Below are 14,685 nucleotides of genomic sequence, written 5' to 3' on the forward strand. Positions count from 1 at the left end.
TTTTAGTTTCCATTGATGGTCCTTGCTGAACCAGTTATTACACTGGTGGTTGCAAAATGATTGTTTACTACCATTCTCTTCATTTATTTGCTATATGCTTCTTAAAATCCTCTGTAGTAGTTTTAAGTGTTTTCATACCAAAATTAAATAGTCCATTTTACAGATACCCAAATATGTGGTTAATATAATAACTTTCTAAATATAGCATGTTCTTATCCAAAACAAGACTACCTCAAAAAGCCAGGTGCTCAACACCAGGTTAAGTATAACAACAGAGAGAGTGAAACAAATAACCTAAATCTTAATAACAGGAAACAGACTCAATGACATTTTTTTTTTTTGAGACAGAGTCTTCCTCTGTTGCCAGGCTGGAGCGCAGTGGCACGATCTCTGCTCACCGCAACCTCCGCCTCCCAGGTTCAAGCCATTCTCCTGCCTCAGGCTCCTGAGTAGCTGGGACTACAGGTGGCTGCCACCACACCCAGCTAATTTTTGTATTTTTAGTAGAGATAGGGTTTCGCCATGTTGGCCAGGATGGTCTCCATCTCTTGACCTCGTGATCGGCCCACCTTGTTCTCCTAAAATGCTGGGATTATAGGTGTGAGCAACAGCACCTGGCCAACTCAATGAAATATTATGCAGTTATGAAAAAAAATACTCATACTTTAAGAACGGGGAAAAATGAAATATAATAAGGTAATAGGAGCCTGTAGATGGTATAGGGGGTCCTCCCCTCTTTTTTCAAGTCTTATTTTATTTTATTTTATTTTTTTATTTTTTATTTTTTTTGAGACAGAGTTTCACTCTTGTTACCCAGGCTAGAGTGCAATGGCGCGATCTCGGCTCACCGCAACCTCCGCCTCCTGGGTTCAGACAATTCTCCCGCCTCAGCCTCCTGAGTAGCTGGGATTACAGGCACGTGCCACCATGCCCAGCTAATTTTTTTTGTATTTTTAGTAGAGACGGGGTTTCACCATGTTGACCAGGATGCTCTCGATCTCTCGACCTCGTGATCCACCCGCCTCGGCCTCCCAAAGTGCTGGGATTACAGGCTTGAGCCACCGCGCCCGGCCTCAAGTCTTATTTTAATAAGCATGTATCATTTTTATAATGAAAAATAAACAGTTGGGCGTGGTGGTGCGTGCCTGTAGTCCCAGCTACTCTAGAGGCTGAGGTGGGAGGATCGCTTGAGCCCAGGAGTTCTGGGCTGTAGTGCGCTATGCCGATTGGGTTTCCACACTAAGTTCGGCAACTATATGGTGACCTCCTGGGAGCAGGGGACCACCAGGTTGCCTAAGGAGTGGTGAACCGGCCCAGGTCAGAAATGGAGCCGGTCAAAACTCCTGTGCTGATCAGTAGTGGGATCGTGCCTATGAATAGCCACTGCACTCCAACCTGGGCAACATACGAGACCCCATCTCTATTAAAAAATAAACTGGCCGGGCGCGGTGGCTCAAGCCTGTAATCCCAGCACTTTGGGAGGCCAAGGCGGGTGGATCACGAGGTCGAGAGATCGAGACCATCCTGGTCAACATGGTGAAACCCCGTCTCTACTAAAAATACAAAAAATTAGCTGGGCGTGGTGGCACGTGCCTGTAATCTCAGCTACTCAGGAGGCTGAGGCAGGAGAATTGCCTGAACCCAGGAGGCGGAGGTTGCGGTGAGCCGAGATCGCGCCACTGCACTCCAGCCTGGGTAACAAGAGCGAAACTCCGTCTCAAAAAAATAAAAAATAAAAAATAAACTAATTAGCCAGGCGCGGTGGCTCAAGCCTGTAATCCCAGCACTTTGGGAGGCTGAGGCGGGTGGATCACGAGGTCAAGAGATCGAGACCATCCTGGCCAACACGGTGAAACCCCGTCTCTACTAAAAATACAAAACATTAGCTGGGCATGGTGGTGCGTGCCTGTAATACCAGCTACTCAGGAGGCTGAGGCAGGAGAATTGCCTGAACCCAGGAGGCAGAGGTTGCGGTGAGCCGAGATCGCGCCATTGTACTCCAGCCTGGGTAACAAGAGCGAAACTCTGTCTCAAAATAAATAAATAAATAAATAAATAAATAAATAAATAAATAAACTAATTAAATAAAATTTTTTAAAAAGAGGGAAAATAAACAAAATTTAATAAATGTTAATGAGTTCCCCATCAATGGAAAAATTTTTTTTTTTTTTGAGACAGAGTCTCACTTTGTTGCCCAGGCTGGAGTGCAGTGGCATGATCTCAGCTCACTGCAACCTCTGCCTCCCAGGTTCAAGTGATTCTCCTGCCTCAGCCTCCCAAGTAGCTGGGACTATAGGTGCGTACCACTACACCCAGCTAATTTTTGTATTTCCAGTAGAAACGGTTTCACCATGTTGGCCAGGCTGGTCTCGAACTCCTGATCTCAGGTGATCCACCCACCTGGCCTCCTAAAGTGCTGGGATTACAGGCGTGAGCCATTGCGCCAGGCCTGGAAGTATTTATAAGCGGAGGTTGGATAATAGATTGAAGAGTCCTGTAACAGCCAGGACAAACAAGTGCCTACTGTGGCCTCTTCCAACTTGCATTAAGACAGTACACGTGCTGACAAGGGCCTGAGTTGAAGAAGTCTAAACTCCTTGAAGGCTAATAAATATATATTCTGCCTCAAATCTTGGAATGTGGCAGGGAAGAGACAGACTGATTCTGTATTTTCACAACATTACAGCCTTATAATTGAAAAATTTGGGGGGACAGGTCTATTTTGCCATCTGGTGCATTACATCACTTGAACTATTATATGCATACTGTCAGCAAATCAGCAGCAGCGAAAAAAATTTTAAAACTGAGTACAGGTCAGGAGCCAAGATGGCGGTTGCACTCTCCCTGAGGCGCCAGTTCTGGGCCACAACTGTTGGCGGAGCCTGCCTGCAGGCCTGCCGAGGAGCCCAGACAGTTACCTGCAGCCGCAGCTCCCTGTATCAAGAAATTTGCCATCTATTGATGGGACCCAGACAAGGCTGGAGACAAACTTTACATGCAGACTTATAAAGCTGACCTTAATAAGGTCTCACTCTGTCATCCAGTCTGGAATGCAATAGCACGATCATAGCTTACTATGCCCTCCCAGGCTCAAGCAATCCTCCCTCCCTGAGACCTTCGAGGCTCAAGCAATCCTCCCACTTCAGCCTCCTGTGTAACTGGGACTACAAGCATGTACCATCCATCATGCCTCGCCAAAAAAAATTTTTTTTTTCTAATAGAGACAAGGTCTCACTAGCCCAGGCTGGTCTCCTGGGCTCAAGTAGTCCTCCTCCGTCAACCTCCCAAAGTGCTAGGATTACAGGTGTAAGCCACCATGTAATAATGTAAAAGTTGCAGTGGACCCAGATTATGTAAAAAAAAATTTTTTTTTTTTAAATGCAAAGAGATGTGGCTAAAAAGCCAATATCTAAATTAAAACTGATTTCTACTAAAAATATTCCTTAGAATAAGAAAGGAAGAAGAAACCAGCAGCAAAATGATAGAACAAATAGTAAAATGATAGACCCAAATCCAGACATGTCAATAACTATATTAAATGTAAAAATCATTAAATATTCCCAGTTAAAAAGCCAACGACGTCAGAATAGACTTTTTAAAGAAGCAAAACCCAGCTATATGCTGTTTGTATAAAGTGCAAGAAAAATAAATAACACATTTGAAAATAAGTGTAATTCACCATATTAACAGAACAAAGGAGAAAAACCATTTGATTGCTTTTTAAAAAACTGAGTATAATTATTCTAAAATATCCCCTTTATAGGGAGGCTGAGGCGGGTGGATCACGAGGTCAAGAGATCGAGACCATCCTGGTCAACATGGTGAAACCCCGTCTCTACTAAAAATCCAAGAAATTAGCTGGGCATGGTGGCGTGTGCCTGTAATCCCAGCTACTCAGGAGGCTGAGGCAGGAGAATTGCCTGAACCCAGGAGGCGGAGGTTGCGGTGAGCCGAGATCGTGCCATTGCACTCCAGCCTGGGTAACAAGAGCGAAACTCCGTCTCAAAAAAAAAAAAAAAAAAAAAAAATCCCCTTTATCAAAAGGTGACAATGAATGCTTACAAAAGATGGCATGAGAGAATGATGCTACTAGAGTGAAAAATAAACTTTATGATTATGAACAAGAAATTCCCAAATAGCTGCAAGAAGCACTGTTAAAGAAATTAAGGAACAAGATAATTTTAAAAGCTAAATGAAAAGATGAAAAGATATGGAATGGCTTACCAGGGCTATAAAACCAAGGAAAGCAACCTAGTACCATTGGTCAAGTCAAGCACCGATGTTAAGGATTAGGGTTGATTAAGAAAAAAGCAGTCATGAGCTATCATACACTTACACTCACTTAAAAAAAAAAATCCTAGGCCAGGCACAGTAGCTCATGCCTGTAATAACAGCACTTTGGGAGGCCAAGCCCAGTGGATCACCTGAGGTCAGAAATTCGAGACCAGCCTGGCCAACATGGTGAAACACGTCTCTACTACAAATATAAAAATTAGGTGGGCATGGTGGTAGGCTACCATGCTACTAGGGGAACCTGAGGCAGGAGAATAGTTTGAACACAGGAGGCAGAGGTTGCAGTGAGCTAAGATTGCACCATTGCACTCCAGCCTGCAACAAGTGCAAAACTCCATTTCAAAAAAAAAGCTGGGTGTGGTAGCACACACCTGAGGAGGCGGAGTTGGAAGGATTGCTTGGGCCTGGGAAGCAGAAGTTGCAGTGGACCCAGATTATGCCACTGCACTCCAGCATGGGTGACAGAGCCAGACCCTGTCTCAAAAAAAAAAAAAAAAAAAATTTTTGGAAGTTTTTATATAGTATAAGAAATTCTGGCTCATTTTGTTGACTGGTAACAAATAAATGCTACTATGTATGTAGGTTCTTTATGGCTGAAGATAGATGAACCCAAAATTTAATCACAAAAATTCTGCCAAAGCTTGAATTATTTTATACCCTTTATGCCTATGCCTATAATGGAGAGTAAAAAACCATTTCGGCTCTGGATTTTCTGAACCAGGGAATGGAGGCTAATGAGTATAATCTGTCTGATGGTGTTCACTTCAGTAGCTCCTGTCTAATTAACACAGTATTTAGTATGAAAACCTAATGTCTGCTGTACTAAGTTTGAATCACCTCAGTAACACACAAGGAAATCTTCTGACTTCCTAATGAAGTATTATTTTATTTACAAAAGGTGATCTCACTACAAGGCTGCTGGCCGGTTCAGAGGCTCAGTGGCAAAAGCCTGCAATTGAGCAAGTGTATTCAACAGGGCTTTCTCTTCTCAGGCCAGCAGGGAGGAGCCCAGCACCCTGTCTCTAAAATAAAGAGGTTCTATTGCACACTCATGACAACACTGCTGGCCAATTCAGAGTTGGAAGGAGTGTCCACATGGTGGGATAATGGCACAAGTCCTACTAATGAAGGGAACAATACTTTAGGCACGAAGGCACTGCCACGAACCCCTCAGTGACCAACTTTCATTAGTGAAGAGGTGGCAAAGAAACCCAGGCATAAATCACAGGCATTATCAGCTGGGAATGACTGAGTTATGGGGATTAACCAAGTAGAGTCAGAATGAAAATAAGGGGAAAGGAGTCTTCCTAGGGTTTGAAGGTGGTAACATGGCTGGAAGTAAGATTAAAATGCGGAGAGAAAAGAAAAGAGCCTAAGGAGTAATGGCTGAACCACATGAGAAAAAAGATTATGACCTAATGCACTGTGGTCTCACTTATTAAGAGACAGTATGAAGAAAGAAAAAGAATTCGAAAAGTGCTCACCTACCATGATTTTTTAATGTGTGATTTTTATACCACTGTAGCAATAGTCCTGGTAGAAAAGTGAAACAGGATTTCTAAAACAGGATTACAACTCTGAGCCTTCTTCAATTTAACATAATAAATCTTAAATTATACCAGCTACAGCACTTAGCCTGAGGACGACTTAAGATTTGAGAAGCAGTTGACTGCAAGGGATTGGAAAGCCAGCTCCACTGTGCTACTGCTGCCTTACCTCTGCTCAAGGTACGCCAAGGCCTGCCTGACAAACTCCATGCGCACTTCCACGCTGCTGCGATTCTTCAGGGGGTCAGCTGCCGGTGTCAACAACACGTCTGTCATTTGTTTCACCATGGTCCACATGTCAGAAATGTTCTGCACATAAACAAAACTGCATGTGACAACGCTGCAGGGCTGGAGAAATTATCTGGTTCTTTGTGGTATTTTGACCTCCAAGGTGAGCAAAATGAGGTGGGGGATGAGGTTAATGTCATCTGTCTGCAACGGCTAGGCTTAAGCTCAGCGCAGAAGATGCGCCTCTACCCGCCAGACTTGAGTTCCATCCACTGATGAGCACCCCGACCCCTGCCCTCAGTTGCTTTTCAGATTAATTACTATTCCAGGTCTGACATAACCACATACATAATTAAAACCACACAGAAGTCACAAGAACACTGAATCTCAGTGGGTTATCCCTTAAGAGACAGTGAATCCATTTATAGTCATCCAGAGTTCTAGGAGCTTAAACTCAAAGAGCAGCATTTCAGTCCTTACAAGGTTATCTGAGTTTCTTAAGGCTTAAAATAAGAGTTTAACCTAATAATACAGGTTTTGTCCTCCCAAAGACGCTCCAGGGGCCACTGATCTTACCTTACTTGGTGAATGTCACAGCCTCCCATTTTCCTTCCCACTCACTCCCTTCAAAAGACGTCTCCCAGGAAAGAAGCGGGTGTTCTTTCCTCTGTGTTACCACCACACAGCTGGGACTCCCTCTCCCCAGAATCCTCCTGCCTGTAAATTGCTCCTTAAAAACAACATGTTCCCTGAACCCTTGGCAATACTTTCAATGTATGAGTCCTTGGAGGATAGCACCAACTGGAGAAAAAGCAGGTTTATACTTGTTCCAAAGCAAAACAGAAAAGCCTGTTTTCATGGTCTCTCTCAAAAATTAAAACTTTAGAATGTCCAGACAAATGTAACTCTTCCTAGGTGGTGGAATGATTAGTGAAACCTTACTTTCTTCTCTGTTTACATTGTCTTATATTTTATTATTTAAAAAAATTAAGTTTGAGATCAGCCTGGCCAACATTGGTGAAACCCTGTCTTTACTAAAAATACAAAAAATTAGGCCGGGCGTGGTGGCTCAGGCCTGTAATCCCAGCACTTTAGGAGGCCGAGGCGGGTGGATCACGAGGTCAAGGGATCGAGACCATCCTGGTCAACACGGTGAAACCCCGTCTCTACTAAAAATACAAAAAAATTAGCTGGGCATGGTGGCGCGTGCCTGTAATCCCAGCTACTCGGGAGGCTGAGGCAGGAGAATTGCCTGAACCCAGGAGGCGGAGGTTGCAGTGAGCCGAGATCGTGCCACTGCACTCCAGCCTGGGTAACAAGAGCGAAACTCTGTCTCAAAAAAAAAAAAAAAAAAAAATTTGCCGGGTATGGTGGTAGGCACCTGTAGTCCCATCTACTCAGGAGGCTGACGCAGGACAGGAGAATTGCTTGAATCCAGGAGGCGGAGGTTGCAGTGAGGTCTTGCCATTGCACTCCAGCCTGGGCAACAAGAGCAAAACTCTGTCAAAAAAAAAAAAAAAAAAAAGAAAAGAAAAGAAAAGAAAAGAAAAGAAAAAGAAAGAAAGAAAGAAAGAAAGAAAGACGATGCTTTTTTTTTTTTTGACACAGGGCCTCACTCTGTCACCCAGGCTGGAGTATAGTAGCATGATCATGGCTCACTGCAGCCTTGACCTCCCTGGACTCAGGTAATGCTCCCACCTCAGCCTCTCAAGTAGTTGGGACTACAGGTGCATGCCACCACACCCGGTTAATTGTTCTAGTTTTTGTAAAGAGGAGGTCTCACCACGTTGGCCAAGGTGATCTTGAACTGCTGGGTGCAAGCAGTCCACCCACCTTGGTCTCCAAAGTTGCCAGGGTTATAGGTGGGGCCACCACACTGGGTTGAGCAATTTTTGAAAAGACAAAAAATCTGTGTATGGGTGCTTGCTTCCGTAATAGCCTTCTCTCCTGTCTTCCTTCCTCCTAGCCACCTACCAAACCCACCTAGTCATCCATCCACTTTTTTTTTTTTTTTAATTTTTTGCCCCCTAGGGAGAAAACTGGCCAGGAATAAGGTGTGAGGGAGGAGAATAAGTAAAGGCAGTGAGTGAGTGAATGTGTGTGTGTGTGTGTGTGTGTGTGTGTGTGTCAGAGGAACAGAACCAGGGGTATAGAAAGAGAATGCACACAAAGGCCCCACCTGAGTCAAGTTCGAGGGCTCATAGGTATGAAAAGCCATCACCTTGACAATTCAGCTCTCATTAAGGAGCTCATTAGATTGTGTAAGGAGGGAAACTGCTGAGTGGGGTGTAAAAGCCTGATGACTTCAAACCAAATACAGCTTGAAGAGAGCTCTCGTGACTATCAATTGACACTGGCAGGGCCTTTTGAAGATGCATTTTAAAAAATCCAGCATCAAGAAAACCACTCAGTTATTTAAAATAAAACTCTGAAGAACAGTTAACATTTCATTCCACAGAATGGAGTGTCTCTGCAGCACATTTCAGCCAAGTCAGCAAGCTGCTAACCGCATGGGAACACTGGACCCCGGTTTCTACTTGACTGAGCTCCAGGTGCTACCTTATCATCCAGCTCCGCAACAGAAGCACAAAGGTCCACCAGGTTAGGCTGCAGGTGTCCATTTACAATCTTCTCATTATAGATATAAATCTGAAATGACAAAAAGCAAAGTAAACGGCACAGTATCTATTTTCTTTTCTTTTTAAAACCTTCTGAAGCAGGCAATGGCCAGCAGAAGCACCAACCAACTTTTCCTTCCTCAGAGTGGCTGAGCCATCCACACTGGCCAGCTCTCCAGCTATGCTGGCATTGTGGGTAACACACTAAAGCTAACAGCCACCTCCTGAACACCTGAGGAGTGGGAGCAGCGGGGTCGAGAGGAGAAGACCCACAGGGAGCTCTGTGCCTCTCTGTCCTAGCGAGCAAGGACCCAGGGAACAACAGGACAATGGAAGGGCTCTGACTGTTGCTTCCTAAGAACCAAGGCAAAGGACTAAATTCTTTCAAAAGGATTGAATGGTCCTGGTGCAGGGTTCATGAACAGAGTGAAAAACGGGCACTGCCTCCTTCCTCGAATGGCTAAGTTGGCTGGCATTGTTTTATTTAAAAAGTCAATTCCAGGTAGGTATGGTCCTCAGAGTGGTTTCAGTTCAACAGAATTCCTGTGCTTATCATCATAAAGCATCTCAATCCATACTCATACTATTGGATGGTCATCATCTACAACCAGAAGATGACCTCTAAAACATCATGAGTTTTTCTAGGACAACAGTGGTATTAAGTAGTGAATACGGTATGTTTATCAAGGCAGAAAAACATTTAGAAAATTTCTCTCAACAAGGAGTGAAAAAAGGATTTGCTAATAGCATCAGTCTATCAGGTAATTCAGTTAATACTGAACTCCATTTGCTAAGCAGTGCAGTTCCCTGAAGCTTTACTGTACATGGGACTACTGCCAAAAATGCAAACTGAGATGCCATGGTCAGTGTAAAGGACAGATTTCAATTTCCTCAAATCAAATGTGAGTCATTCTATTACCCTATTTGACAGAATTCTCCAACAGCCTACGGCAAAATATTAACTAGTCCTCTAAATGAAAAAATACAACTTGCTTTCAGGGTTTGACTTTTACAAGTTTTTGTTCCCTTTTACTCCCTACAGGTTCACAAAGGATTTTCCTGGCAGAATCTCCCTTGTGAGCACACCCACCTGTCGGGCATAGGCCATCTCGATGCTGTCCAGAGAGCTTCGACCAGGCGGTCCCACATCACTGATGTAGCTTGGCTGTGAATAAATACACATTCAGAATCAGTTAGAGATAGTATTCAGTTATGTGAAGAAATAAAAATCACATAAACATATTCTTGTCTAACAGAGCTGTGAAGTCTGTTTCCTGGTTAAGACTTCCTCAAAATGATGATTTTAGGCATTTCGGTAACATTCAACTTTTACTGTGAACACATGAGAAGAGAGCAGGAATGGGATTGGATTAACTAAAAAGGATGAGGGGCTGAATAAACTCTATTGATATCTCAATGACTGTTTCTGGAAATGTACATCTTTCCAACGTTCTGTTTCAATCTCAAACTCCCTATCTACCTCATCTTCCCTTCCCACGTCTTTGTACCAGTGAGGTCATTGTTTTTATCAGTGGGCCTCTTTGTCATCAATCACATTAGGCAGTTCAGGGAACACAGTTTATAGAATCAAACACCTAATTCAGATATTTCCATATTAGAATCCACACTAAGATGACAGCTGCTGATTACTTTTCTGTTAGCTGAAGATGTGAGACCAGCGTAAGTTGGAGAGTCATTCATTCAGTAAATATTTGCTATGTGCCTGCCACATGCACAGCTGTGCATATATCCATATCCATAAGAACAAAAACAAGCCAGGCTGCAAAGCCTGTCCCCAAAGAACTTACAATCTGAAGAGGAGAGTGAGATAAAAATAGTCATGTATTGCTTAACAATGGGGATAGGTTCTGAGAAATGAATCATTAGGAGATTTCACCATTGTGTGAACTTCATAGAGTATACTTATACACACTAGGTGGTTTAGCCTACTCCACACCTACATTGTATACATAGCCTATTGCTCCTAGGCTACCTACCTATACAACATATTACTATAATACTACAGGCAACTGTACCACAATGTTGAGAGAGAGAGAGAGAGAGTGTGTGTGTGTGTGTGTGTGTGTGTGTTTGAGACGGAGTTTTGCTCTTCTTGCCCAGGCTGGAGTGCAATGGTGAGATCTTGGCTCACCACAACCTCCGCCTCCCAAGTTCAAGTGATTCTCCTGCCTCAGCCTCCTGAGTAGCTGGAATTACAGGCATGTGCCACCATGCCTGGCTAATTTTGTATTTTTAGTAGAGATGGGGTTTCTCCATGTTGGTCAGGCTGGTCTTGAACTCCCGACTTCAGATGATCTGCCTGCCTTGGCCTCCCAAAGCGCTGGCATTATAGGCATGAGCCACTGTACCTGGCCATATGTATATATTTAAACATAACTAAATATAGAAAAGGCATATAAAAATATGGTGTAATTTTATGAGGCCAGCCACCATCACATACGTAGTGCATGACTGTGTATGAAAAAGCTTCAGTCTTTTTAAAGAAAGAATATTCATCTTTAGCTAAGCTTATGCCTCCTGTATTAGGTAAATTATGCCTTCAAAATTAGGTAAATTCTTTAGTTTCCACTCATTAGTTTATACTGTAGCACAGCAGAGATCAAATTCTTTAAGCTTATCTCATTTAAAAAAAGCCCAATGTTCTATACACAAAAATCTAAAATAAATCAGTTTAAACTAGGCTTTCTGTGAACCAACAGAAGATAACAGTCAAGCTTCCCAGCACTGTGAAGCTGGTAAAAGAAAGAGCAGAGTGGACATGTACCAGGAGTAGGGGAGAGAGGGGAGGGCGGGTATCAGAAAGGTGGCTTGAAGCCCTTGGTTCTGGAGAATGAACACTGGGTTGTCAAGAACACCTGGGTTCTAAGAGGGCCACTTTACTCCCTGGCTTTGGGGTCTGGAGCAACGTACCTCCTGAGATTCCCATTAGTCAAATGAAGGGGCTATCGTAGATGATCTTGAGAGGTCCCCTCAGCTCTGATCTCCAGCTATCACTGGTATTAAAAGAGTTTAAAATGTTCACTGATCTTGGTAGATGCTGCTGGCTGGCCCAATGACTCTTCCCAATTTCTACATCTCACACCTTTACTCTCTGCCACACTTTAAGCTGGCATTTAGAGTTATTAGGTTGGTGCAAAAATATTCCCAATAGTGTGCTGTTAAGTGTTTTTTAACAGCTAGTTCTTGGGAAAAGGGATGATGAGTACTGGTTTCTGTGGTTTAAATTCTCCCAACATAGCAGATTTCAAGCATAGGTGATATCAACTAGACTGCAAATTCCTTGAAAATTTAACAACAGGTCCTCATGTGCTGATTCCTATACCCTCTGAATATATATACCATTGAAATACCCTCTTCCAGCTCTACTACAGCAAGGAATGGCACATCCTAGTTTTAGCCAATGAGATGAAAATACAAGCCTGCTAGTACGTTTGGGGACAGTTTCTGCTTTTACTGATTGGAGGGTTGAGGTGGAGAGCCTGTCATGGCTTTTCAACTCTCTCCCCTTCTTTCTGCCTTGAATGTAAATGTAATGTCTAGAGCTACCGCAACTTGTAAGCCTCAAGTAGGTGGATGTGCTACAGATGGTAGTGTACCAGGGCAGAAAGGTGTTGGGTTCCTGGCGACACTGCAGAACAACTGAATTAACATCAACACTCTCCACACCTGCAGACATCTCAGCAGGTGAAAAATATACACCTCTATTCAAGCTACGAAAGCTCAAGTTTTCCACTACTCGCAGCTGAAAGCATTCCTACCTGAAACACAGATTTAATTTAAAAACCACTGGGTTACAATAACAACAGCTATTAATGAGCACTTACTATGTGCCAAGCACTGTTTGAATTTCCTTATTATTAACTCCACAATCTTATATAGGTACTTTTATTTATTTATCCATCTGACAGATGAAGACACAAAGGTACACAAGACAGGTGAAGCAATTTGCCCAAGTTCACTTCAGTAGGAAGCAGTGGAGCTGTGGCTTGAATCCACAGTCTGGTACCACACTCTGTACTCTTTGTCATTGCTCTATCCTGCCTGCCAGGGCAGCCTAGGGCAACTTTAAGAACAGTCATCACAGAAATAATAGTTGGAAATCCCGGATCCACTACTTATAACAATGTGACCTTGAGCATATTGCTTCCTTTAAGCCTCAGTTTCATTAGCTGTAAAGTGGAGGTGGTAATGATATCCACCAAACAGGATTGGGATGAAGATTAAATGAGGAGAAAAACAGTATTAATACCTACCTCACCACACTGCTGTGAGGCATACATGGAAGACTTCAACACAGTGCCCAATACATGGTCAATAAACAGTAGCTGTTCTCACTTTATAAACAAAAATAAACCACCACAACGAACAAAGAACAAATGCTATGCTGAACAACTACAGATAGAGACACCTCAGAAATACGACCTAAAGTATTTTACTTTGTGCAGGCTGAAAGTCTCATTTCATTTTTCTACAATGAACACACATTCCTTGTTTGATGGAAGCCCCCCAGCCAGGGCATTTTAAACTTCCAGACTCATTCAGAGTCTTCCCATTAACACTGTACTAAGGACTGTTCTCTAAGACAGCCACGTTTCTAGAACCGAGTTACTAAAAAGCGGAAGATTCCACAGTCTTTTTTTCAGGACACAGCACTAAACCTGTTAATTCCAGTAACCTAGTCAAGGAGAATAAACAAGAAAATGAAAAGAACTGTACCAAAGCATTTTTGCAAGGACACAGTTGTTGCAGCTAAATATACACAAACAGCCTTGAGAAATATTTTCCAGTGCTAAAAACCTAATTTTAAAAAGTATCCATTTAAAAAGTAGTTGGGTTTCAGCCTTCAAATTTCCATTTAAATTAATTTTCCCTAATGCTCTTGTTTTTAAAGGTACCCATCCTTCAGTTGCCCTTGACCAAGCCACTATTTCGCCACACATAAAATCAATTATCCACAAGAGGATGTGTATATCCACATTCCTGAACACAGGAACCAGCAAATGTTTAGCTGGAATTCCACAGCCAAGGACTGCCTGAGGGCTGGGAAAGCCACCAATCTTTGGGGTTCTCTGCACTGAGGCAGAGCCATAGCAAGGACAACAGGACAAGACAACAGGAGCAAGGAGCCAGAGACCGAAAGAGCAGGGAAGACGACAGGGTTTCTTCTTTCAGAAGAAAACAAGCGGCTCACCCAGGAGTCTAGAGATAGACATGTGGAAAAACAGTAGGCTCTGGGAGCACAAACTGAGAAAGGTTTTGTCAGAGTAGATGGTGTTCCCAAGACAGCCATTCCAGGACAGGACAGGGCTAGAAAGTGGCAGGAGGGAACGGCAAACTTTTATTAAACACCTACTACTGTACAAAGTATATCCAGGGATGCATAAAACTCTTTTCCCAAGGAAAGCACATTCTAGTTAGAAAAAAAAAAATGCAGGCCAGGTATGGTGGCGCATGCCTATAATCTCAGCACTTTGGGAGGACAAGGTGGGCAGATTGCTTGAGTCCAGGAGTTCAAGACCAGCCTGGTTGACATGGCGAAACCCCATCTATACGAAAACCAAAACCAAAACCAAAACCAAAAACTAGCTGGGTAGGGCGAAGCGCATCTGTAGTCCCAGCTATAATACTTGGGTGGCTGAGGTGAGAGGATCACTTGAGTCTTGGAGGCAGAGATTGCAGTGAGCTGAGACTGCGCCACCATACTCCAAGCTGGAAGACACAGACCCCGTCTCAAAGGTGGGTGAAAAAAAGGAAAAAAAAAGTAATGCAACTAGCACTCCTAGCAAAGTAAGTACAGGGTAGTAAGAAAATATGACGATACTGCAGAAGGAAGAATTTAATTTCTAAGTGAAATGTTTTGGCTTTATGTAAGCAAAATGGAACCACAGTGATTAATTTACAGTAGTTAGCTTTATCTGTATGCAAAAGTCCAGTACTTCTAGGACAAAACACCAACCAGGGCCCAGAGAGGAATGGGG

The 14,685-nt window shown here is 43.2% G+C and overlaps 1 protein-coding gene across 3 annotated transcripts in view; it reads right to left on the reverse strand.

The window, feature by feature from the left end:
* The window catches only part of NUP93 (nucleoporin 93), a 117,613-nt gene that overhangs the window by 18,760 nt on the left and 84,168 nt on the right, over positions 1–14,685 (reverse strand). For all 3 annotated transcript variants that reach the window (XM_003943464.4, XM_003943465.4, XM_003943467.4), the window contains 3 exons: positions 9,777–9,851; positions 8,628–8,717; positions 6,010–6,149 (listed from right to left, as the gene is read on the reverse strand). In XM_003943464.4, the coding sequence (XP_003943513.1) occupies positions 6,010–6,149; positions 8,628–8,717; positions 9,777–9,851 (305 nt within the window). The remainder of the gene's footprint in view (positions 1–6,009; positions 6,150–8,627; positions 8,718–9,776; positions 9,852–14,685) is intronic.

The sequence above is a fragment of the Saimiri boliviensis genome, chromosome 1, assembly GCF_048565385.1.
Source record: "Saimiri boliviensis isolate mSaiBol1 chromosome 1, mSaiBol1.pri, whole genome shotgun sequence".
Lineage (NCBI taxonomy): Eukaryota > Metazoa > Chordata > Mammalia > Primates > Cebidae > Saimiri > Saimiri boliviensis.